Source organism: Cherax quadricarinatus, chromosome 95 (assembly GCF_038502225.1).
Source record: "Cherax quadricarinatus isolate ZL_2023a chromosome 95, ASM3850222v1, whole genome shotgun sequence".
Taxonomy (NCBI): domain Eukaryota; kingdom Metazoa; phylum Arthropoda; class Malacostraca; order Decapoda; family Parastacidae; genus Cherax; species Cherax quadricarinatus.
The window spans coordinates 9,054,664-9,079,122 of record NC_091386.1 but is presented as its reverse complement, the minus strand read 5'-3'; the positions used below and the strand labels follow the sequence as shown (position 1 = coordinate 9,079,122).

Below are 24,459 nucleotides of genomic sequence, written 5' to 3'. Positions count from 1 at the left end.
CAATAACTTCCAGTGATAATATTTCTTACACTTTAGAAAAAGTGGGTTATTTCAACAACTCTCACTCCCAACAAATCACACACATCCTCAGCAACTGTCAACCCCAAGGAGGCGACCTCGTTTCATACCCCTAACATCATCTTCACTTCATCACCCTATACAAGAAGCATCCGTCTCTCAACGAGTTATCCTGATGTCGTGTCTGCACGTTTGAGCATCCAGACACAGGTACATACAGGATCTAGCCGAAATTTGCCGAATTTCTTCGAGAAATGTAAGTGGCGTCCCAGTGACCCCACGCTACAGCGTCCCACGCTGTTTCTCAAGTCACGTGTTCAGAGTCACTTGTCTGTTCTGCTGTTGCTCAGCTCAGCACAGGTACTTCAGCAAGCCAGATGTGAGTTTTGTGGGGATTTCTGCGTCCATTGTGAGTTTCTCCATGTGTTTGTAGGAGGGAGAGCAAGTGGCCGTTTCCTCGCCTCACCCACGCTCGCCCTACTCACACCTCACCAGCCTACCACCACACTCCACCACTATGTACTCACTCCCTCTGCTGTGTTCTCTGCTGTTTTTCGTGTGAATTCTTTGCCAGAGTTGTGTATCCAAGTGCCCGAGGCCACTCGAAGCTACGTGGATCAGCATGCCACGTAGATCAGCAAGCCACGTGGATCAGCAAGCAACGTGGATCAGCAAGCCACACGGATCAACAAGCCACGTGGATCAGCAAGCTACGTGGATCAGCAAGCCATGTAGATCAGAAAGCCAAGTGGATCAGCAAGCCATGTGGAACAGCAAGCCATATGGATCAGCAAACCATGTAGATCAGCAAGCCAAGTGGATCAGCATGCCACATAGATCACGATGCCACGTGGATCACGACGCCACATGGCGTGTGGGCGATGTCATGTGGATCTTCAAGCCACGTGGGTTACCAAGCCAGATGTCCCAGGCCACATGCTGTGGTCTGCTGCCCGCATCACATTGACGTCACCGACGATGCTGCCGACTTCATGACGTCACGATGTCTGCCTGACATCACCTCGAGATGTCTTCTGACGTCACATCGCGACGTCACGCCTGACATCACATGATGTCACATCGAGTGTTCCAGTAATTATTTCAGTATTGTCGAGAAGATTGAGAGAAGATATATGTCATGTGTTAATTAATTCCTCTTAGTCAGTGTTCTCACATGTTAGTGTATGGCTTAGTGTCAGTTTTGTGCACAGAAAAGCATCATTTGCTAGTTTAAGCCATGTTGTATCGCATGTACCGCGGGTGTATGTAGTTTCCGTGTGTCCAGTGAGGTCTGAGCCAGACTTGAGTAACACCACTGTGCTAAGTCACCCGATGTGACCAGTGCGTTTGACAGCTGTTATCAGTAAGCTCTAAGCCTGAGCCCTCTTGTACAGAAAGCTCTTATGCTCGTCGCTCGTGATGTTCTGCAGAATCGTACCTGCTACGATTCCCATCGAGATTTGTTTCATTTCACCTCCAGACCTTCAGAATGCAGTGGCTTGGTGGCTTGGCTTACTTTGTAAACCCGGGTCAACCCCTCGGAAGTAATGCAAATAAGCAAATAAAACTAATACACAGAGACTGACCAGTAAGTCGGAAGCAATCGGCTGGTGAACGCTTGCTCGGGGTAGCTGGCTTGGGATGTTGAGCATCACCCATCTCGGGAGGCCTAAAATATCACAAGATGGCAGCTGACTCAGTAGAAATTTATCTCCAGAAATCGCTGTAATCATCAGAATTACAGGCCCTCTGCTACCACCATTTGTAGTGGAGGTTCGTAGGAGATATGATGATTGGAGTAAAACACACTTGTTGGATGGTAACACTTATATTAGCAGAGTATGAAGGGGGACAGCCCAAACTGCCTGTCCTGTCACCTGCTTGGATTACAGGGAACTGAGAACGATGCAGCACAGCCCACGCACTCATGTGGGATCACGTGATGTCATACAAACTAGTCACTAGGCCTAGCAAAGGGGTCGTGTATGTAAAACATATGGATGGTACTATGATACTCAGATAAGCTATACAACACATGTAGGGGATCAGCAACTATGCTGACAACTCCACTCCCTTCTCCCTCACTAATGCACATTTGCTGTTCAACCATTCTATAAAAGGGGTCCTGTATGCACAAAAACAATAGCTGTGACATAGGACACCCCTGTCGAAGTCCCCTACTCATTACAGTCCTGCCCCCAATCATCCATTAATCTGTACCCTCACTGTTGCCCCACGATATAACGCATCTACCCATCCCACTATTTCTTCCCCAAAACCCTGTCCACTAAGGATAGCTCTCAATGCTTCTCACTCCACTCTGTCATATGCTCCTTGCCAGTCTAGTGCAACAAAGCCCCCCTTCCCCCCTTTTTCTTCCATGAAATCCCATAGTAATCTATGCTCCTCCACCATAGACCTCCCTGGCAACCCAAACTGAGTTCTCCATATGACCCACCTTACTACGCACTTAAACCTATTTCCTAAAATCTTAGCAAAGAACTTATAAACTGTGCATAACAACAATATTGCCCGGTAGTCCCTAAGCACATGCTGCCCCTTACCCTTCTGTACCAAGACTACTACAGCCGTTGCCTGCTTTTCTCCCAACTTGCCCCTCTCCTTCATCAAATTTAATAACCTTACCAAAAAACCCCTCATTAGCTCCCAATGCTTTTGATAAAACTCTGCCGGTAGCCCACCGATTCCTAGCGCTTTGCCCTTTTGCATTTCACTTAAAGCCCTCCATATTTCCTCCTCAGTTATTTCCCCTCCCAGTGCTTCCTTATCACTGTTTCCCAACCGACATATCACACTCAGACACACCTGTTCTAAATCCCCAGCTCCTACCCCTTTCCCTTGCCAATACTGCTCATACCACTTATCTGCAAATGCCCCCATCCCATTAGTATGTATACCCACCCACCGACTCATGAACCTCCAACCATGGAATAGCCATTGCCTGCTGTCGTTGCTTTTGCCTATGCAATATGCACGGCAACAGCCCATCGCCCCATAACACCTCTTCCACCCCCGCCATTACCCTCACCACTTGGAACCTCTCGTTCTGGATTTCGTGCAACCTCCCCTTAATTACCATAATGTCATCCATAGGATAAGTACCCGCCACCGCCCCCTTACATAACAACCCCTTAACCTGTCCTCCAAATAGTTAATGAGCCCATATTTTAAAGAACTGATTCGTTTCCCTTCCCGCACATAATGCCGAATCTGTTCCTTAGCCACACCATTTCACCATGTCACCACATCCTCCCCCCTTTTACCTCCTCCCACAGTGCTGTAAAACCCTCCAACCCCTCCTCATCTTCTAACACACTCGTATTTAACTTCAAGTATCCCCTAGAGATACTAGCTAGTGGCTCCCACTCCACCTCTGCCACTACCGCCCGATGATCTGAAAAAGCTACTTTTATTGTACAGACAAACTTTGACAAAACCCCGTGAGATATGTATAACCTAACCTAGCCGCGTAACCCTTCCTTACGAAAGTATGCTCTACCTCCCACGTCCCCCCACCTACCACATCCCTCAGCTGAACATCCACCAAGAGATTTTGTAAGGCTGCCGACATGTGCCCCACTCCTTGTGGTTCTACATCAGCCCTCTAATAACACAATTCCAGTCCCCACCAACGATGGCCACCGCAGGTAAACCACATAAGGAGAAAACTAGGTCATCACATACAAAATCCCTCTTTACTTTCACATCGTTTTCCGCTGGTGCATGCACACTTACAAAGGTTACCCTTTGCCCCATCCACACGCTACACCCTCCCCCCTCCCCCCTCACTTCGTATCAACACAAACGGGCTCGCCTCCTTTATCAATAAATCCACACCAACTTTCAAACATGCAGATGGCAGAGTCATAACCTTAAACCCTGCCACCTCTAGCACTCTTCCCTCCCTGAAATTGTTCCTGTAGAAACACTACATCCACTCTATATTTACACAGAAGCATACGAAAGCATTCCCTCTTCACTCTATTACACAGTCCATTCACATTCACAGTCATACACCTAAGGCCTTCCTAAAATTTCCAGCCTTTCTTTCTCTCCTCTTTCCCAGGGCCTCCTGCCCTAGGGCCAACACATGATTTCACACCATCCACCCCACCCCCCCTTCTTGCGATGCCTCTTATCCTGGCTACCTCGAGAATATTCGTCCTTCCTCCCAGACCTCTGCACTGGCATCAGGACGTCATCTGAGTATGACGCCACTGCTCTCTTCCTCGTGATGCCCTTCACCACCATGCTGTCTTCCGAGGATTCCTCACAATGAACCTTAACCTCCCCCGTTTCATGTTGCACAGAACACGGCGATACCTCTCTGTGCCTGCTGATCTCCTCTTTCCTTCCTATGCATGGCCCGACATTCTCTTCTTGCAACTCAGTGACGTTCTTCCTTACAGAGATGTCATTCTCCCCAGTAGGAGTTAAAGTTTTCAAAACCTCGTCCAGCTCTTCCTCCAGTGCCATCACCTCCTGTTGCACAAGCACATCCGCCCCCATCACCGGCAAAGTGGCCATTTCTGGCTCGACACAACTTATAGCACACCCATCCTTCACCACAAGGGTATCTTCAACAATATCACTCCACAGACTTCCACCCCCTCATTTGCCCATGGGGCTCTCCACGACGGCATCCACACCTGTAACTGGTGCTCCACCAGTCTGTGCCATCCCCCTCCTCTGTTGCACACACGTCACCACGTGATCATACTCCCCACACAACCTGCATGTACGCTGTTGCGCAGCATAAGACACAAGAGTCTGGGTCTGGAACTCCTTCATCACAATGTAAGACGGGATTGGATGCCTCAGAGTCATTTTGAGAGAGAGCATACCCTCCAGACGTCCCATGTATGCACCTGCCGCCCACTTGCCTTGGGTTGCCAGATGCACAGTACCACACGCCTCTAACACGTTCCTTATGTCAGCCTCGTCTGCCTCAAAGGGTACGTTGCGCAACTTCACCCACGTAAAATGTCGAGAGACGTCTATGAGATGCACTCTTACAGCAGGAGTTGCATCTAGACTCACATCCTGGAATCTTGTCACAAACGACTCATACACAGCCATCGAATTCAACTTAACGAAGATTCTGAAGGCCCCATTCAGGGTTACACCATGTACCCCGTCGTCCTGTATTTCATAAGTCTCTCTGATGATCGTCGGTAGCAACACTTGTGCCGTTGAGGGGTAAGTCGCCCCACAAAGCAGGTCAATACCGACGGTATTCACCCTTCGCCGTATAGGCAGTGCCATGTTGTTGCTATGACAGCTCGCCTGAAAACAGCAGAGGGGCGCAGAGCACAACCGCGCTCCACCGCAGTCAGACAGTGAATCATAAGGCCTACTAGGAGAGCAGCAAATGAAACTTGAGTTGGCTGGAATTGACTCATTGAAGAAGGAGCCATTTAAGTCGTTAAGCAGCATCACTAACAAATGGTTATAATTATGACGATAATTTTTAAAGGGGTTAACTGCTAAGCCAGCGGAAGACCTCAGTCAGATGACCAAGAGCTAAAACGGTGAGTCATCATCATCTTACTAAGATCCGCGTCAGGAAACACTTGTCCAGTTTCCTGACGAACCTTACCTAACGTAAGATATTTAAGTCGTCTACAATGATCTCCGTCTGGCCACAAAATGGAAAATATTTTATAATTTTCCTGTAATTAGTATGTAGGAACTGAAAGATATAATAATATTTATACATTCACCATCATTCACTCCATCACTGTCTTGCCAGAAGGGTGCTTTACACTACAGTTTTTAAACTGCAACATTAACACCCCTCCTTCAGAGTGCAGGCACTGTACTTCCCATCTCCAGGACTCAAGTCTGGCCTGCCAGTTTCCCTGAATCCCTTCATAAATGTTACTTTGCTCACACTCCAACAGCATGTCAAGGATTAAAAACCATTTGTCTCCATTCACTCCCATCAAACACGCTCACGCATGCCTGCTGGAAGTCCAAGCCCCTCGCACACAAAACCTCCTTTACCCCCTCCCTCCAACCTTTCCTAGGCCGACCCCTACCCCGCCTTCCTTTCACTACAGACTGATACCCTCTTGAAGTGACTCTGTTTCGCTCCATTCTCTCTACATGTCCGAACCACCTCAACAACCCTTCCTCAGCCCTCTGGACAACAGTTTTGGTAATCCCGCACCTCCTCCTAACTTCCAAACTATGAATTCTCTGCATTATATTCACACCACACATTGCCCTCAGACATGACATCTCCACTGCCTCCAGCCTTCTCCTCGCTGCAGCATTCATCACCCATGCTTCACACCCATATAAGAGCGTTGGTAAAACTAGGTGGAGGTACATAATAGGAATGATTTTGCAGGTGTTACTAAATTATTTTGCTATAAAGAACATGTAAGAGGTAATGGCCACATGTTAATATAAGGGCTTCCAATTGATGACAACAGTTAGTTGTTGGAGGCCACCTATGATACTTTAAAGCAAAGTAAGACCTAGAAACTATTGTAGCTAAATTAAAGATTCGAGAGCACCATTATGAAAATTTGCAGCAATTTACATTTAAATTATTGACTTCTTCGCTCACGGGCCGAGAGGTTGTGCTTCGCCTTTGCTCCTGCATTCGTCAGACATCATTGGTGGAGGACGGACGTTGGCTGCTGCACTCGCTACAGTTGGTAGCCCTGAGCGAATTTTGCAAGATGGCACAGACTACCAGGAGGAGGATAAACACTGTGTGTATTGAGGTGTTCAAAGGCGCAGTTTATAACACCAATGCGCCAGTTATGCTGCCTGCCATCTTAAGAGATACCTACTGCATCAACAACGACGATTTATATGGAATTGCTTTGAATGGAGCTACAAGAATCTTTGTGAAATTCGTGACGGCTGCTGTATATGACAAGATGTGAAAAAGTACCAGGATGTATGTATGCTGGTTAACCCTGGTTTAGAAGTACGTATGAGTGACGTATCCAAGTAATATACTTGGGTAAAGATAAGGAACATCCCATTTGAGGCCGATGAGGAAGACATAAAAGCAACTTTCGAAGAGTTTGGAGTCATACATCAAGCAACAGTTGGAAGGTGGTCTGAGGGAATGTATGCTGACTGCGTGAGGGATCCTTTACCCTTAAGATGTCCTTGCGCAAAACTATATCATCATATGTGACATTGAGTGACTTTAGAACTCAGGTATATGTCACATATTCAGGGCAGAGAAGAACATGCAGACTGTGTGGAGCGTATGATCATATGGCTGCGATGTGTCCTCGACGATCGTCACCTGAGATACATGGAGAAGGGAAAGGAGTGGAGGAGAGAGAGGTGACGACCCAGTCAACACGGGAGCATCCTCGGGCCCACAGGGCATGGAGTGAAATCGTGGAGAGCAATCCGGTGGAATGTGTAACATTACCAGAGGTCTATCAGGTGATTGAGACCATGTGTATAGAGGATGAGGTGAGGCAAGGTGAATTGGGTAGTGAAGTTTCAGCTGCAATAGACACTGTTACACAGGGATTCTTGGAGGAACAGAATAGGAATGGAACACTACATATGGTGTCGAATGGGACATCTGCAGATAAGGGTGGAATTCATGAGTAGGGTAATGTGGGTGGTGGAGATGGGTAACCACAGAGGAATTGTGAGACTGTTGTTGAAGTGCATAAAGTTGAAAGTGCAGATGAGTGCATGCACATAGTTGAGGCATCACGAAAGAGAGAGGCAGGTGCTTCTGACAGTGATGATGTTTTGACACCTGAGCAAAGATCTGGTAAGAAACACTCAGTGGATGTCCAAAAAAAAAACTATCAGGGGAGGTAAGGGGCAGGGGAAAGGTGAGGCAATGAAAGGGCATTGTGAAAAGCATACTGTGCAAAAACGTAAGGACCCGCATGGATATCGATCGATTGGTAAGCCCCCGATATCATTTTTAAGTGCCTAACATTAAATGTAAATAGCCTAAGGGCCGATGTAAAGCGCAGGATCTTTAGTGACTTTTTAAAGAGACATGGAATACAGGTCATATTTTTACAAGAGCATAATTTTAAGTATGGAAGGGATTTGTTGATAGATGAGTACAAAGTTTATGCTGGATATACTGGGAAGCTATAGCTGAGGCCAGTCCTTTTCAATTGTTGCACTGGGAAGAAGGGGGAGATGGGAGAGTAGTGAGGGAGGATGGGACATGGGGTGGGGTACAAGTGTGTACATGCCGGTGGACAGCAATAGGCGTGTTAAAGAGGAGTTTGTTCGGGACACACTAATTTATCATATGAGGGGGTTACCAGTTTATACATTATTTGGAGGGGATTGGAATAGTGTGATACGTAGGAAGGGTGTGGAGCCGCAGGGCGCTGGGTGTGTGTTGGGAGTCCTACAGGATGTATTAGGGGGAGTTGGATTAGTGGATGTAGCTATTGGGGAGGGGTGGGTGGTGAAACATACTTATGTAAAGAACGGTTGTGCGGCATGCTTGGACCGCATTTATGCATCTCCTGGGATACAAGTTAATAATATGGAAACTGTAAATGTAGTATTTTCGGATCATAGAGGGGTGGTTGTGGACGTGGGATGGGGTGAGTTGCCGAAACGTTTTATGAGTTATTGGAAGCTAAATGTGAGCTTGTTAGAGAATAAGGAGGGTGGACTTAGTTTGCGAAATGGTGGAAAATGAATGGAATAAAGGAAAGCTGGGAGGTGATATATTACTGTGGTGGGAGAAATGTGCTAAACCGGGGATCCGTAGTTTTTATATGAGGAAAGGAAGGGAGGTTGGACAATGGAAATATGGATTACAGAGGTATTTGGAGGGACAGTTAAAACAGTGTTATGAAGGTTGTCGTGGAGTATATCCGGTTTCAGAGATCGAGGGTATAAATACGCAACTGCTGGATATGCAGAATGCACAGTTTGATGGTGAAAGATTAAGGGGTGGGTTGGAAGATGTTTTATGGGGTGATAAGCCATCAGCTTGCGTTCTGCGGCGATTAAAGATCCGGCAAAATATAATGAATATGCTAAAATTAGAGGTACATCAGGATGTGGGTGGGTACACGGTGGGTCAGCAGTTACTAATGACTGAGGGCATGAGTGGTTTTGCGGATGAATGGTTTGAGATATACATGAGAGGAGGCAATAGGAAGACGGGGGACTTGCATATTATGGAGGAAGGGATATCATGTATCCTGGAACCAGAAGACAGGGTGGAGATAGAGGGACCCATAAGTGAAGATGAGGTTTTGAAGGCGTAACAAGGGATGAGTGTAAGGAAGACGCCAGGGATTGATAGTATTCCAAATGATTTTTATTTAAGTAACTGGGAGGTCTTGAAGGAATACTTGGTGCATTTGTTAAATGAAATGAAGGTAAAGGGATGCATGGGTATGACGCAACGAACAGGAGTCGTTGTCATGATTCTGAAGGGGGAAGTGCAGAATAGCATCCTGGATTATAGAGGTTTATCTTTAATGTGCCGTGATTACAAATTGTTTGCAAGGGTTTTAAGTAATAGGTTACGTAGTGTTATTGGGACAGTTATAGATAAGGGACAAATTGGTGTGCCGGGGCAGTCAATGATTAGTGGACATGGGAGAATTAAGGATTTCATAGATGATTGTAGAACGAGTGGAGGGGGTGTACTTGCTTTGGATTGGAAGGCTGCTTATGACTGTGTAGAGTGAGAGACGTTATGGATGATAATGAAGCGTATGGGTTTAGGCGAGGAAATTGTCGGATGGGCGGAAACATTATATAAAGGCTCAGTACAACAGGTGCAAATCAATGGACGTATGGGAAAAGTAGTTAGTATGGATAGGGGACTGAGACAGGGATGCCCCATGTCTCAGATCCTATTCGCATGTCTACTAGATCCTTTATATAGGATGATTAATGTTGGGGTAGATGAAGGGGGGTACGGCAGCGGGGTGTTTCTGGTATAGTTGGGTATGTTGACGATTCGACGGTTTTAGTTGGGGGAGAGGAGGGATTAAGGAATGTAGGTCGTATCGTTGAGATATTTAGTGGGGCAACAGGTATGCGTCTTATTGCAGTTAAGTCTAAATTGTTAGAGGTTGGTTCATGGGTAGGAGGGAACTTGGGACAAAAGTATGGTTGGCAGGTAGTAGATCAAATTAAAGTATGTGGAGTATTATACAGAAGGGCAGCGCAAGGGTTGTACAAGGAGTATTAAGGAGATTGAGGGGAATAAGGACGAGTGGGCTGACGATCCATCAGAGGGTCATAGTTATAAATACAATCATTTACCCTAAATTGTGGCATGTGGCAGTGGTTTATCCGTTGATGAAGAATGATGTGAGGTTGGTGAAAAAGAAGGTAATGCGTTTTATTTGGGGATATGGTTATCATTGGCTTAAGCAGACAGTCGTGATAACATCATTGGGGAGGGGAGGATTATGATTAATTCCACTGTGTAGTAGACTGAAAAGTATGTATGTGAAACATAGTTATATACGGTTGGGTGGGGATCAGGGTGTAAGGGTGAGTGAGGTTATGGATGATATGCGGCAGTGGTGGGGGGGGGGGGGGGTAGGGAATTGGAGGAGTGTACGTGTATGTTGAGATTTTTGAGGGTTAGTAAACCGGGAAAAGTGTTGGTGTGAGTATTGGGGAGGACTGTGAGGGGTAACTAGGTGATGGAGGGGGAGAGTGTCTTTCCTTTATATAATTGGACAGGTATCTGGGGTGCGTTTCACAAGTTACCTTTCAAGTCAAGGGTGCGGGAAACTATGTATAGATTTTTACATGGGATATTACCCACTAAAGTACGTTTGTATCAGATAAGAGTTGTGCAGTCGACATGTGTTTTGTGTGGCGAGGCGGAGACCGCATATCATGTGGTGTATTTTTGTGAGGGTATCGCAAGGGTACGCCTATGGTTTCGTAAGGTCTTAGAGATGGTTGGAGGAGGTAAGTTAATGGTATTGAAAGCATTGAGTTTGGATGTAGAGGGAGTGGGTGATAGTGTGAGAAGGGCGGTCATGTATTTAGTAGCGGATTATATTACTATATCGTGGGCTATGAGGGAGGTGGAGGGGGAAGTGCGAATTCGGGCTTTAGCTGGACATTTTTATAAAACAAAGTGTAGGAATGAGGTCGTGTATGGCAGGAGATGGGATATAAAATTTCCAATTCAGTATAGAGGTATGAATGTGCGTAGGTTGCGAGAATTAATGGTGTAATGGTTGAATGGGATTGGTCTCAGCCAGAAAAGTGGGGGGGATGAGTGTATTCCTGGCATAAATTTCAAATAGAAAACTCTCTTGATGGGGCAAAGCTTTAAATGTAGATGTGTTTTATCATTGGTGGTCATGGGGAAGCGAGGGGGAGCACCAAATTGGTTCGGTATTTTTATATTTTTAGATATGTTACCGGGCATGTAGGGCACTGTTATAACTCCTGTGGACATATTGTTCAATCATATGTCATGTGAAATTATGTTTCGATTTTTGTACTTATATGTATATGTAACAAGTGAGTCTGTGAACATATCAGGAGTAATGATACCATGGTTGATGACACTCTTAACTATAAGTAGGGTTTGTGTTGGTCATAATAATAAGTTCAACCATGTGTTATTTTCTTAATGTCAAATTGTAATGTGCACATAACAGTATGTATATTACACTACTGGTAAGATGTTTTTTGTCATCAAGATACTATGTCCTAGGGTTAAATTACGACTTTTATTTGTCTCTGTTTTCAATGAACAATGATATGACGTTGTTCAATATGATGATCTGAGGTAAATGGGGGGGGGGGGTAGTTGAAATGTCCTAAAAATATTTGTTATTGAATGTGCTTAATTAATGTGTATATTGGGCATGGGGATGAGAGGAGGCTTAATAAATTGATTCGGTATTTTTAATATCTTATGTAAGTTAATGGGCATGTATGACACTGATATAATTCCTGTAAATATAAATTTTCATAAGTCATGTAATATTATGTATCAATTTTTGTACATATGAGTATATGTAATATGTGAGTCCGTGACTATATCATGTGTAAAGTTCTCATGGATGACCACAATCATAATTATATAAATGGTTTTTAGTTAGTCACAATACTAAGTTCAATCTTATGTTCTTTTTTTCTAAATATTATTTGTCTTGTTGGCATCATCTATGCTTCTTATACTAAATAGGATTTTTTTTTTTATTTTCAACAAGAGACTATGTTCAAGGTTTAAATCATGTTGGTTATTCATCTACGTTCAATGAACAATGGTATGGGTGGGGAATGTGGGAGTGCGGCTCAAATATATTTTATTACATGTACTTAAATAATATGTATATTGCTGATAGGAAGGGGTAATTGAGAACTGTTTTTAATTAGTATTGCTTGCACAGTTTTCTTGTGTTTTTGTATAAAGACATTTTACATGTATCAGGTGTGTGTAGTGTAGTGTCACATATTATTGTAACTTGAAATGATTTGATTGATGTCGGGTATAATATTGTGTAATGTTGTTATTCACACACGTGTTGGCGGTTGTACTGAGTCATGTGAAGAGGAAATTGTCTACAGGCAATGTAACACCTGCAGTTGTTTTTATTATGAGGACACAATTGTTTTTGTGTTATCTGTCTCTGTATGCTTTTACTTATTTATTGTAATGTGTGTTTATATAAAATATAAAAAAAATACATTTAAATTGGAAAGCACTATTAAAACTTCGAATAACAGTTGTGATCTGTATGGATCACATTGGATATTGAGTGCTAATGTGCAAAATAAATTGCCTATTAAGTCTGTAGAATGTTTACCTAATATTTCTTTGTGGAGAAGATAAGAGTAGGTATTCAAGCATTGATTGTTAATTATAATAAATCATCCCAAAATAAATATTATATTGGAACATATCAAGTTGCAGGAACCAGAAATAAAGGTTCACTTCAGCAAATTAAGAAGAAAGTTCTTAAATAATCGTCTCTGTCTATTAATAATGGTATTTATTCCTCAAAAAATTTTAATGCATATGATTCCTGGAATGTTAGGGTGGATAAATTGGAAGAATTTAACAGGTGTATCAGCTGTTTGGGCAATCATAATATGAAAAATTGCTATGCTAAATAATTGTTATCAGTGTCAGAAGGAAAGACACTATATTGTAATGTGCAAGGGTTTATATAATAATAATAACCCTGGCACTGCCATTACTAATGTAAAAATAGCTAATGTAAACCCTACCCGTAGTAAATGTGAATATTCAGAAGAAAATTTGTGAATCATAAAACATAAGTACTTTGTTAGATCAAGGGTCTCAACATACAATTATGACACGTAGTTGCCTTAGAGGCATGACAGTGCAAAATGGGAATCCTGCAAATTTGAAATTGTCGGGATTTATTTCAGACAATGGGCTAGTAACCCCTTCTCCTGTAGACATTTACTAAAAAAGAGAAGAAGAAAAACTTTATAAAACTGGGATGCTTGAATGTGCGTGGATGTAGTGCGGATGACAAGAAACAGATGATTGCTGATGTTATGAATGAAAAGAAGTTGGATGTCCTGGCCCTAAGCGAAACAAAGCTGAAGGGGGTAGGGGAGTTTCGGTGGGAGGAAATAAATGGTATTAAATCTAGAGTATCTGAGAGAGTTAGAGCTAAGGAAGGGGTAGCAGTAATGTTGAAGAATCAGTTATGGGAGGAGAAAAGAGAATATGAATGTGTAAATTCAAGGATTATGTGGATTAAAATAAAGGTTGGATGCGAAAAATGGGTCATAATTAGCGTATATGCACCTGGAGAAGAGAGGAATGTAGAGGAGAGAGAGAGATTTCGGGAGATGTTAAGTGAATGTATAGGAACCTTTGAACCAAGTGAGAGAGTGTGAGTGTGAGAGAGTAATTGTGGTAGAGGACCTGAATGCTAAAGTAGGAGAAACTTTTAGAGAGGTTGTGGTAGGTAAGTTTGGGGTGCCAGGTGAAATGATAATGGGAGCCCTCTGGTTGAACTTTGTATAGAAAGGGGTTTAGTTATAGGTATTACATATTTTAAGAAAAAGAAGATAAATAAGTATACAAGATATGATGTAGGGCGAAATGACAGTAGTTTGTTGGATTATGTATTGGAAGATAAAAGACTGTTGAGTAGACTTCAGGATGTACATGTTTATAGAGGGACCACAGATATATCAGATCACTTTTTAGTTGTAGCTACACTGAGAGTGAAAGGTACATGGGATACAAGGAGAATAGGAGCATCAGGGAAGAGAGAGGTGAAGGTTTATAAACTGAAAGATGAGGCAGTTAGGATAAGATATAAATAGCTATTGGAGGATAGATGGGCTAATGAGAGCATAAGCAATGGGGTCGAGGAGGTATGGGGTAGGTTTAAAAATGTAGTGTTTGAGTGTTCAGCAGAAGTTTGTGGTTACAGGAAAGTGGGTGCGGGAGGGAAGAGGACCGATTGGTGGAATGATGATGTAAAAAGAGTAGTAAGGGAGAAAAAGTTAGCATATGAGAAGTTTTTACAAAGTAGAAGTGATGCAAGGAGGGAAGAGTATATGGAGAAAAATAGAGAGGTTAAGAGAGTGGTGAAGCAATGTAAAAAGAGAGCAAATGAGAGAGTGGGTGAGATGTTATCAACAAATTTTGTTGAAAATAAGAAAAAGTTTTTGAGTGAGATTAACAAGTTAGGGAAGCCTAGAGAACAAATGGATTTCTCAGTTAAAATTAGGAGAGGAGAGTTATTAAATGGAGAGTTAGAGGTATTGGGAAGGTGGAGGGAATATTTAGAGGAATTGTTAAATGTTGATAAACATAGGGAAGCCGTGATTTTACGTTTAGGGCAAGGAGTGAGGAAGAGCCAGTTGTGAGTATGGGGGAAGTTTGTGAGGCAGTGGGTAAAATGAAAGGGGGTAAGGCAGCTGGTATTGATGGGATAAAGATAGAAATGTTAAAAGCAGATTGGGATATAGTTTTGGAGTGGTTGGTGCTATTATTTAATAAATGTATGGAAGAGGGTAAGGTACATAGGGATTGGCAGAAAGAATGCATAGTTCCTTTGTAAAAAGCCAAAGGGGACAAAAGAGAGTGCAAAAATTATAGGGGGATAAGTCTGTTGAGTATACCTGGTAAAATGTATGGTACAGTTATTATTGAAAGAATTAAGAGTAAGACGGAGAATAGGATAGCAGATGAACAAGGAGGCTTTAGGAAAGGTAGGGGGTGTGTGAACCAGGTGTTTACAGTGAAACAAATAAGTGAACAGTATTTAGATAAGGCTAAAGAAGTTTTTGTGGCATTTATGGATTTGGAAAAGGCGTATGACAGGGTGGATATGGGGGCAATGTGGCAGATGTTGCAAGTGTATGGTGTAGGAGGTAGGTTACTGAAAGCAGTGAAGAGCTTTTACAAGGATAGTGAGGCTCAAGTTAGAGTATGAAGGAAAGAGGGAGATTATTTCCCAGTAAAAGTAGGCCTTAGACAAGGATGTGTGATGTCACCGTGGTTGTTTAATATATTTATAGATGGGGTTGTAAGAGAAGTAAATGCGAGGGTCTTGGCAAGAGGTGTGAAGTTAAAAGATAAAGAATCACACATAAAGTGGGAGTTGTCACAGTTGCTCTTTGCTGATAACACTGTGGTCTTGGGAGATTTTGAAGAGAAGTTGCAGAGATTGGTGGATGAATTTGGTAGGGTATGTAAAAGAAGAAAATTGAAAGTGAATACAGGACAGAGTAAGGTTATGAGGATAACAAAAAGAATAGGTGATGAAAGATTGGATATCAGATTAGAGTGAGAGAGTATGGAGGAGGTGAATGTATTCAGATATTTACGAGTGGACGTGTCAGCAGATGGGTCTATGAAAGATGAGGTGAATCATAGAATTGATGAGGGGAAAAGAGTGAGCGGTGCACTTAGGAGTCTGTGGAGACAAAGAACTTTGTCCTTGGAGGCTAAGAAGGGAATATATGTGAGTATAGTTTTACCAACGCTCTTATATGGGTGTGAAGCATGGGTGATGAATGTTGCAGCGAGGAGAAGACTGGAGGCAGTGGAGATGTCATGTCTGAGGGTAATGTGTGGTGTGAATATAATGCAGAGAATTCGTAGTTTGGAAGTTAGGAGGAGGTGCGGGATTACTAAAACTGTTGTCCAGGGGGCTGAGGAAGGGTTGTTGAGGAGGTTCGGACATGTAGAGAGAATGGAGCGAAACAGAATGACTTCAAGAGTGTATCAGTCTGTAGTGGAAGGAAGGCGGGGTAGGGGTCAGCCTAGGAATGGTTGGAGGGAGGGGGTAAAGGAGGTTTTGTGTGCGAGGGGCTTGGACTTCCAGCGGGCATGCATGAGCGTGTTTGATGGGGGTGAATGGAGACAAATGGTTTTTAATCCTTGACGTGCTGTTGGAGTGTGAGCAAAGTAACATTTATGAAGGGATTCAGGAAAACCGGCAGGCCGGATTTGAGTCCTGGAGATGGGAAGTACAGTGCCTGCACTCTGAAGGAGGGGTGTTAATGTTGCAGTTTAAAAACTGTAGTGTAAAGCACCCTTCTGGCAAGACAGTGATAGAGTGAATGATGGTGAAAGTTTTTCTTTTTCGGGCCACCCTGCCTTGGTGGGAATCGGCCAGTGTGTTAATAATAAAAATATATAAAAAAAGTCACAGTTTTAAGACATAGTGTAGATTAATAATATCAGCCTGGCCAGTGAGAGGACACTTATTAATGAAATTGTCGTAGATAAGCTGCTGGAGAAAATAAATACTGCTAAGCTTTGTGAAACAATTAGACAGTTTTCGCATAATGGTGTAGAACTGGCCATCCTCTGTAGATAATGACTCAGTGGGGCCAATAAATATGTTAATAAGGAGTGCTTTGTAAAAGGAATGGTTGAAAAAAATATGGCATCACTCTCCTCAAAATAGCAGGAGGCCATGTTGTGTATGGTAGACCTTCCTTCTCTAATAATGAATTAACAGACGAGTCAGTAAATGTGTCTTACTAATGAAAGAGCGGCACAGTCTAAGTTTTCCTTAATAGAGGACGATGTTGAACCAGAATATAAATTATGGGAGCTGGACAGCAGTGGAATGAACAATTCCTGAAAATTTTTAAATATGAACATTGACAATACTGGGTGTGACTTCCATGAAAGCTGAATCACCCGGAACTGCCTACAAATTATAGAATGACTTATGGGCAATTAAAAGTACAGCTCCATGAGTTAAGTAAGACACCAGAATTATTGACCTCATATCATGAAATAATTAATGAACAACTAAAGAATAAGTTTATTGAAGGGGTACCTACTGATCAGGCTAAAATTTATGATTATTATTTAACACACAACGGAGTTAAAAAAATATATAAAACTTCTCCCCTCAGAATAGCTTTCAACTGCAGTAGTAAGAATGTAGCAAGCTTGAATGACTGTTTAATGACACGTTCGTCGTTGACAGAAAAATTAGGAGACAAACCATACCACGGGCGGGGATAGAACCCACGATCAGAGAGTCTCAAAACACCAGACCGTCGCGTTAGCCACTGGGCTAGCTAGCCACAATAAGATTCATCCAACTAGGTATATTTCTACACCCCACAGGAAGGTTAGCATAGGCACCACTGTGATCACAAATGCTAGCTTTTACAGAAGAATCTCCAGCTAGCGTGGCCGTGGCGAAATCTAGCTCTGTAAAAACTAGCATTAGTGGTCCAGTGGCTAAAGCGACGGTCTGGAGTTTTCAGACCTTCTAATCGCGGGTTCTATCCCTGCCCGAGTATGGTTTGTTTGCAATCGTGTCATTATGATTTCGTGAGTCAAAATTAGGAGACATTTTACTAAACTTCAGGGTAAAGAATTATTCCTTTATGGCTGACATAAGTAAAGATTTCCTAAGAGTGGGTTTGCAGGAGGAAAACCTAGATTATACCCGTTTCTTGGTGCCTGCCTGAAAATCCTAGTGACCCACCTAGCCCTCTAAAAACTTTCCGTTTCAGGAGCGAACTATTTGGCGCTACATCCAGTGTGTTTCTGCTTCAGGCGACTATAAACATTCACTTAGTCCAATGAGCGAGTCAGTGGGTTAATATTTTCATGTGGTCAATTTCCTAGTTGTGAAGTCAACTGAAGAGGAACTTAGGAGCACATATGCGGAGGCTAACAAGGTAAAGCAGTGCAAATATGCTACGGAGGGAATTAATACCATTTCGTTCAAATTAAAACACATAATAAATATGGAATGCCCTCGAGATGAAGTTAATAGATGTAACGTAGGAGTAACCTGGGATACCGAAAGAGATTTATTATTAAAACCTAATGATTATGGTATGCTCAATAAAATGACCAAGAGAACCTTGTTTGCTAAGATTTCCAAATGCTTTGATCCACAATAAGAGGAAAATTGTTAATACAAGAAGCATGGCAGCATAAAAGTGTTTGGGATAAAGTACTGCATAAAGAATTTATTAAAAAATGGGAAGATATGATAGGAGAATATGTACAAATACCAATGTTAAAATTTCCACGTAACGTAGCAAGTCAAGATGGTGATAATTTACTGAATATTTTTCATCACGTTTAAAAACTGGCGTATGAAGCGGTCGATTACATTCATTGTAATAAAACTATTTCTCCTGTTATGTCTAAGGCAAAGGTCGCTCCCGTTAAAGAACGTACATTGCCTCAATTAAAACTAGGCAGCCATTTACATAGGTGTCAAATTAGGTAATTATGTAAGAGACACTGTGATTTGGTCTGATAATGAGGTGTCCTGACAATGGATTCGAAATAATAATAGTAATAGTGTGTATGTACAAAACAGTGTCGCTGAAATTAAGGAAATGCAAGAGAATATAAAAGTTTAGGTCAACATATATTAATCTTTTACCATATACCTGGAGAGGAAAATCCAGCTGATGTCTTGTTGTGAAGACTACCTCATGGTTTAATGGACCGAGATGATTGGCAAATAAAGCTAGTTAACTGGCCATTACAAAAGGATAATACTGCATCTGCTGAAATTACTGTGACCACTGATCTAACAATTTGTCCCACATTAGCCATTTATATTAATAGGTAATCTTCTTTGTCTAGATTTATTAATGTAGCCTTATTAGTGTTTATATTAATAAAATTAATGTATCCTGTAATTTTCTACATCCTCCGATATACTGGATTCAAAAAGTTCAAGAGGAAATGTACGAAGATGAAATTATAAAGGGAACTATTATGATCAAGTTTAGATTTACAGAAACTCAAGAAATAACTGCTCTGATGTGTACTATTATTCTTCATATCATGACAGAGTTAAACTTTCTGTATTCTCGCCAATATTTTCTCTTTTTGAGAACTCTGCATATTTGCAACCCAGAGTTTATTAATGAAGAAATCCTGAAGAATTATGAAATTGCTAATAATCAATAATACCCAAAACACTTAACTGATAAATATTTTACAATAGCTAGAAAAATCATTTTACAGTTCAAAATAGGACACATAACTTAACTAAAAATATGTTGATTCTCCTTTAAAATGAAAACTTTCTTAATATGCCTTTTGTAGTAATGCTCTGTTTATTCGTGCGAGATTTTAAACATCAAATTAATTTTCAAAAGCCGAGAAAGTTGTATCAAGTAAGCCCATGGTTGAGAGAAATATAATAACATCATGATGCATATAAAATTGTTTTGAAATTACTATAAATTCTGGTTTAGGATTATACATATTAGACTGACTTATAATTAATAAAATTTAAGAAGAATTTAAGATATGAGTAACAAGTTAAAATCTTAAAGTTTGATACAATATTAGCTATGTCTGACAGGTCTTTGACCATCTCACTTTTATTATCATAAAAGATCCAGGTGTTGTATGTTCACTGTGAAGTGTGATCTCGCCCTTATGTGACTTTTACTTATCGTTTAATTTATACAGTTTCTTGAAAATGTGAGAAATTACTAAACACTTGAAAGTTCATTATACTTTTCGGCATATTGTGAAATCACCTGTTTAATTCCCATAAAAATTAAACTTTTCTGTTTGTTCTTTAACAATGCGGCAGGCCAAGACTCGACCCTAGGAACATTGTACCGAGTGTCCTCGGATCATTAGAAAAGACGTAGCTATGTTGCATGAGTGATCTATGAAGGATCGCTGGCTCAGTGGTAACGTGATGCATACTTTGTGTTCTCTATGGAGGCGGTATAATGTTCGTATGGTCGAATCATGGCCTGCCGCAGTTTGGTAAATGATTTAAAATCACTTATTTCGTGATTTCATTGCTATATAGACTGCTTGTTGAGGCGGGTATTCAAACAGGAGGAGGCTGAAATTAATCCTTGAGATACTACTGCCACGAGTGTCCTCGGATCACAAGAAAAATATTTAGCTCTGTGGCATGTGTGATCTTTGAAGGATCGCTGGCTCAGAGGTAAAGGTGATGCGTACATTATGTAGTCTCTGGAGATGGTACAGTGTTCGTAGGGGCGAGCCCTGTCCTGCCGCAGGATTCGAACCCATGTCATTTTGGCCCGTCTTTTGATGAGCGAAAATCACATGATGCCTTAGCCCACAGTACCACACAATCGGATTGAGTGGTACTGTGGTCTAAGGCGTCATGTGATTTTCGAAGTGTAATGAACTGGGTTGTTACGGCTAAGGTTGTCACGACCTGGATTGTCACGGCCCGGGTTGTCATGGCCCAGGTTGTCACGACCCTGATTATCACGACCTGGGTTGTCACAGCTCGGATTATCATGGCCCATATTGTCAAGATCCGGGTTGTCATGGCCCGGGTTGTCACAACCCGAATTATCACGACCCAGGTTGTCACGACTCGGGTTGTCACGACCCTGGTTATCACGACCTTTGTTGTCACGGCTTGGATTGTCATGGCCCGAGTTGTCACGGCCTGGGTTGTCACGACTCGGGTTGTCACTACCCCGGGTTGTCACGACCCGGATTTTCATGGCCCTGGAAGTCACAGCCTGGGTTGTCATGGCCTGGGTTGTTACAACCCGGGTTGTCGTGGCCTGGGTTGTCACGACCCAGGTTGTCACAGCCTGGGTTGTCACGGCCCAGGTTGGTGGCCTAGTGGCTAAAGCTCCCGCTTCACACACAAAGGGCCCGGGTTCGATTCCCGGCAGATGGAAACATTTCGACACGTTTCTTTACACCCGTTGTTGTCCTGTTCACCTAGCAGCAAATAGGTACCTGGGAGTTAGTCAACTGGTGTGGGTCGCATCCTGGGGGACAAATTTGAGGACCACAATGGAAATAAGTTATCCTCGGTGGCTAACCCTCCAGGGTTAAAAATCCGAACGAAATCTTATCTGTCATGGCCTGGGTTGTCATGACCCTGGTTATCACGGCCTGGGCTGTCACTGCTCAGATTGTCATGGCCTGGCTTGTCACGACCCGGTTTGTTACTACCCCGGGTTGTCATGACCCGGGTTTTCACGGCCCAGGTTGTCACAGCCTGGGTTGTCACGGCGTGGGTTGTCACGACTTGAGTTGTCATGGCCCAGGTTGTGGAGAAATTTTCTCCAGGAGATGGGGTGTATAAGCCCCTTGCAGCCCGTTCAGCCCCTTTCAGCCCCCTTTAACTGATTCCAGATGTAGTACCAGCTTGTGACATAGACACGCCACATCTACGCAAGAGACAAATGTTGCAAATAGTGTAGTTTAATAAGAAAAAATCGATCTCTAACCTTAGCAGGACAATTAAGAAAAATTCTGCTCCCACTTTATTACCATTAAAGTTAACATGAATTGTTGTCTATGCCCAGACAGTAAGAATCAAGCATTCTGTATTTCTTCATGGTGGAAGTTTGGCATGCAGGGAAAATATGCTTTGTCGGCAATTCTTTTGTGTGTCGGGAATCCTGCAGTACACTCACTAAACGTAGTTTACTGTCAGAGGTATCACAATGTTTTAATCTTCTAGGACTCGTCTCAATAATTACCATAAAAGGTAAAATGCTTGTGCAAGATGCATGGAAGCTCAAAATTGGATGGGATGAGAACTTGCCTCTAGAAATGAGTCAAGCATGGGATGAAATATCCAAGGAGTTTAAAAAAATTCATCAAATTAAATTTCCCAGACAAATATGTCAAGAGGGAAACAAGTGCACATTGCATGTGTTCTGTGATGCGTCAAGCAGAGGTTATGGCGCTTTAGCTTACATGAGTAATGCTGAAGGAAGTACACTATTTACTTCAAAGGCCAGGGTAGCACCCTTGAAGGTCAGAACAGTACCACAATTGGAACTGATAGCACTCTATGTAGGTACAAAATTAGCTGTCTGTCTCAACAAAGTACTTGATGTGATGAATGGTTTTGAAAACCGACAAGTTGAAGATTGAGACACTTATGCACCATATGGGAATCTTTATTTAGGAAACGTTTCGCCACACAGTGGCTTCTTCAGTCCAATACAAAGCAGAAAGGTGCACCTTTCTGCTTTGTATTGGACTGAAGAAGCCACTGTGTGGCGAAACGTTTCCTAACTAAAGATTCCCATATGGTGAATAAGTGTCTCCATCTTCAAAGTACTTGATCATCTCACTATTGAAAAAACCGTGATCTGGAGTGATAATGAGGCAGTTCTCCAGTGGTTAAGAAATAATAAGAGTAAGTTGGTCTATGTACAGAACAGAGTAGCAGAAATAAAAGAGATGCAGAGAGATTATCTCTTTCTCCACGTCTCTACCCAAGAGAATCCAGCTGACATGTTGTCACGTGGTGTCCCACTTAAGAAATTTGTGGATAATAAATTATGGCTCCACGGACCGAACTGGCTCTCTGATGAAAATAACTGGCCTCAGCAAAAAGCTCACATTATGCCAGAAGAAACAGTCTGCTTGAACACAGCAGAAATAATCTGTGTAAATACTGCAGACACAACAGAAATAGTCATTGATGGATCTAAATACTCATCTTTGGGTAAACTCTTAAGAGTTACAGCTCTTGTCTTTAAATTCATTAAAGGAATAAAACCTAAACCTAATTATGAATATCTTGAACCAATTAAATACTGGGTGAAACTAATACAGAAAAATGTTTTCTCTATAGAATATAAATTTCTGGAAACACAAGATAAATCCCCAAAGAAACCTGTCATGATTAATTCTTTAGGACTTTATCTCGACTCAGAAAAGATTATAAGATGTCGAGGAAGAATTCATAATTCTTCACTACCTAAAGAAGCCATACATCCAATATTGATCCCCAAGAATCATTGGCTAACAAAACTGATTGTGCAAAACGCCCACAGTAACGTGTTACATGGTGGGGTAGCTGACACACTTTGTCATATACGACAATCCTACTGGATACCTCAAGGTCGACAAAGTGTGAAAAAACAAATAAAGGACTGTATTACTTGTCGTCACTACGATATGCGAGTATGTCAGTATCCAGGTCCACCTCCATATCCCTCTGAAAGAGTTTGTCATGTCACTCCATTTGAGGTGACAGGTGTAGATTACACTGGACCAATAATTTTAACCGTCATTGTCCTCTTCGCTCTCGGGCCGAGAGGAGCTACTGCGCTCAGTTACGGTGGTGTCAGGAGGTAGTGTTTGCGCCTCTGTTGACAATACAGGAGAATTACTGTTGTCAACATGGCGGTTAGTCTTAGACGCCCGATCAATACTGTTGGTATTTAGCTTCTTCGAGGGACAATTTCGCCTAGTTCAGCGCAAGTTTTATTACTCAAGATCATCAGAGAGATTTACGGCATTCAAGTTGGAGAACTATATGGTGTTGCTTTAAACAGAGCTCATAGAATTTTTGTGAAACTGCTAACAGCGACGCTTTATGAATCGTTTTCAGGACGTGAGTCTTGATGTTGCACCAGCTGTCCGTGTGAGAATGATCGATGTTTCCAGGCATTATACATGGATCAAGTTATGCAACGTTCCCTTTGAGGCAGATAAAGCAGATATAAGGAAAGTTTTCAAGAAATATTGGACAATTCATTTCGCCCAGCATGGTAAGTGGGTGCCAGGTGCCTATGCAGGTCTGCCAGAAGGTACTTTTATCCTTAACCCTTTGAGGGTCGACAGGCCCTCTCCGAAACTCGTTCTGAGGGTCGGCCAAATTTAAAAAAAAAATTATTTTCTCTTATGAAAAGATAGAGAATCTTTTCCCGATCACAAAGACATCAAAAGTTTGAAATTTGATAGAAAACTTACGGAATTATGCTCTCGCAAAGTTAGCGGTCTCGGCGATGTTTACGCATCGGCGATTTTGCCCACTTTGAGCCCCATTTTCGGCCAATTTCACTGTACTAGTCGACAAAAAACATGAATATTTCGCTAGAACTACATTTTTTCTATCGAATGGCTGCAAGAAACCACCCATTTATGAAATTCAACTATCCAGTACAGTGGTCAGAATTTAGCAATTTTGCCAATTTCACACAAATTTCAAAAGATGCCAATTTCCGAATAGGGTCCAG

General features: G+C 42.2%; 1 protein-coding gene across 1 annotated transcript in view; it reads right to left on the bottom strand.

Moving 5' to 3' along the window:
- LOC138855463 (ankyrin-1-like) overlaps positions 1-24,459 on the bottom strand; it is a 154,902-nt gene that overhangs the window by 8,656 nt on the left and 121,787 nt on the right. The window contains exon 6 of the mRNA XM_070104938.1: positions 12,819-12,827. Coding sequence (XP_069961039.1) covers positions 12,819-12,827 — 9 coding nt within the window. The remainder of the gene's footprint in view (positions 1-12,818; positions 12,828-24,459) is intronic.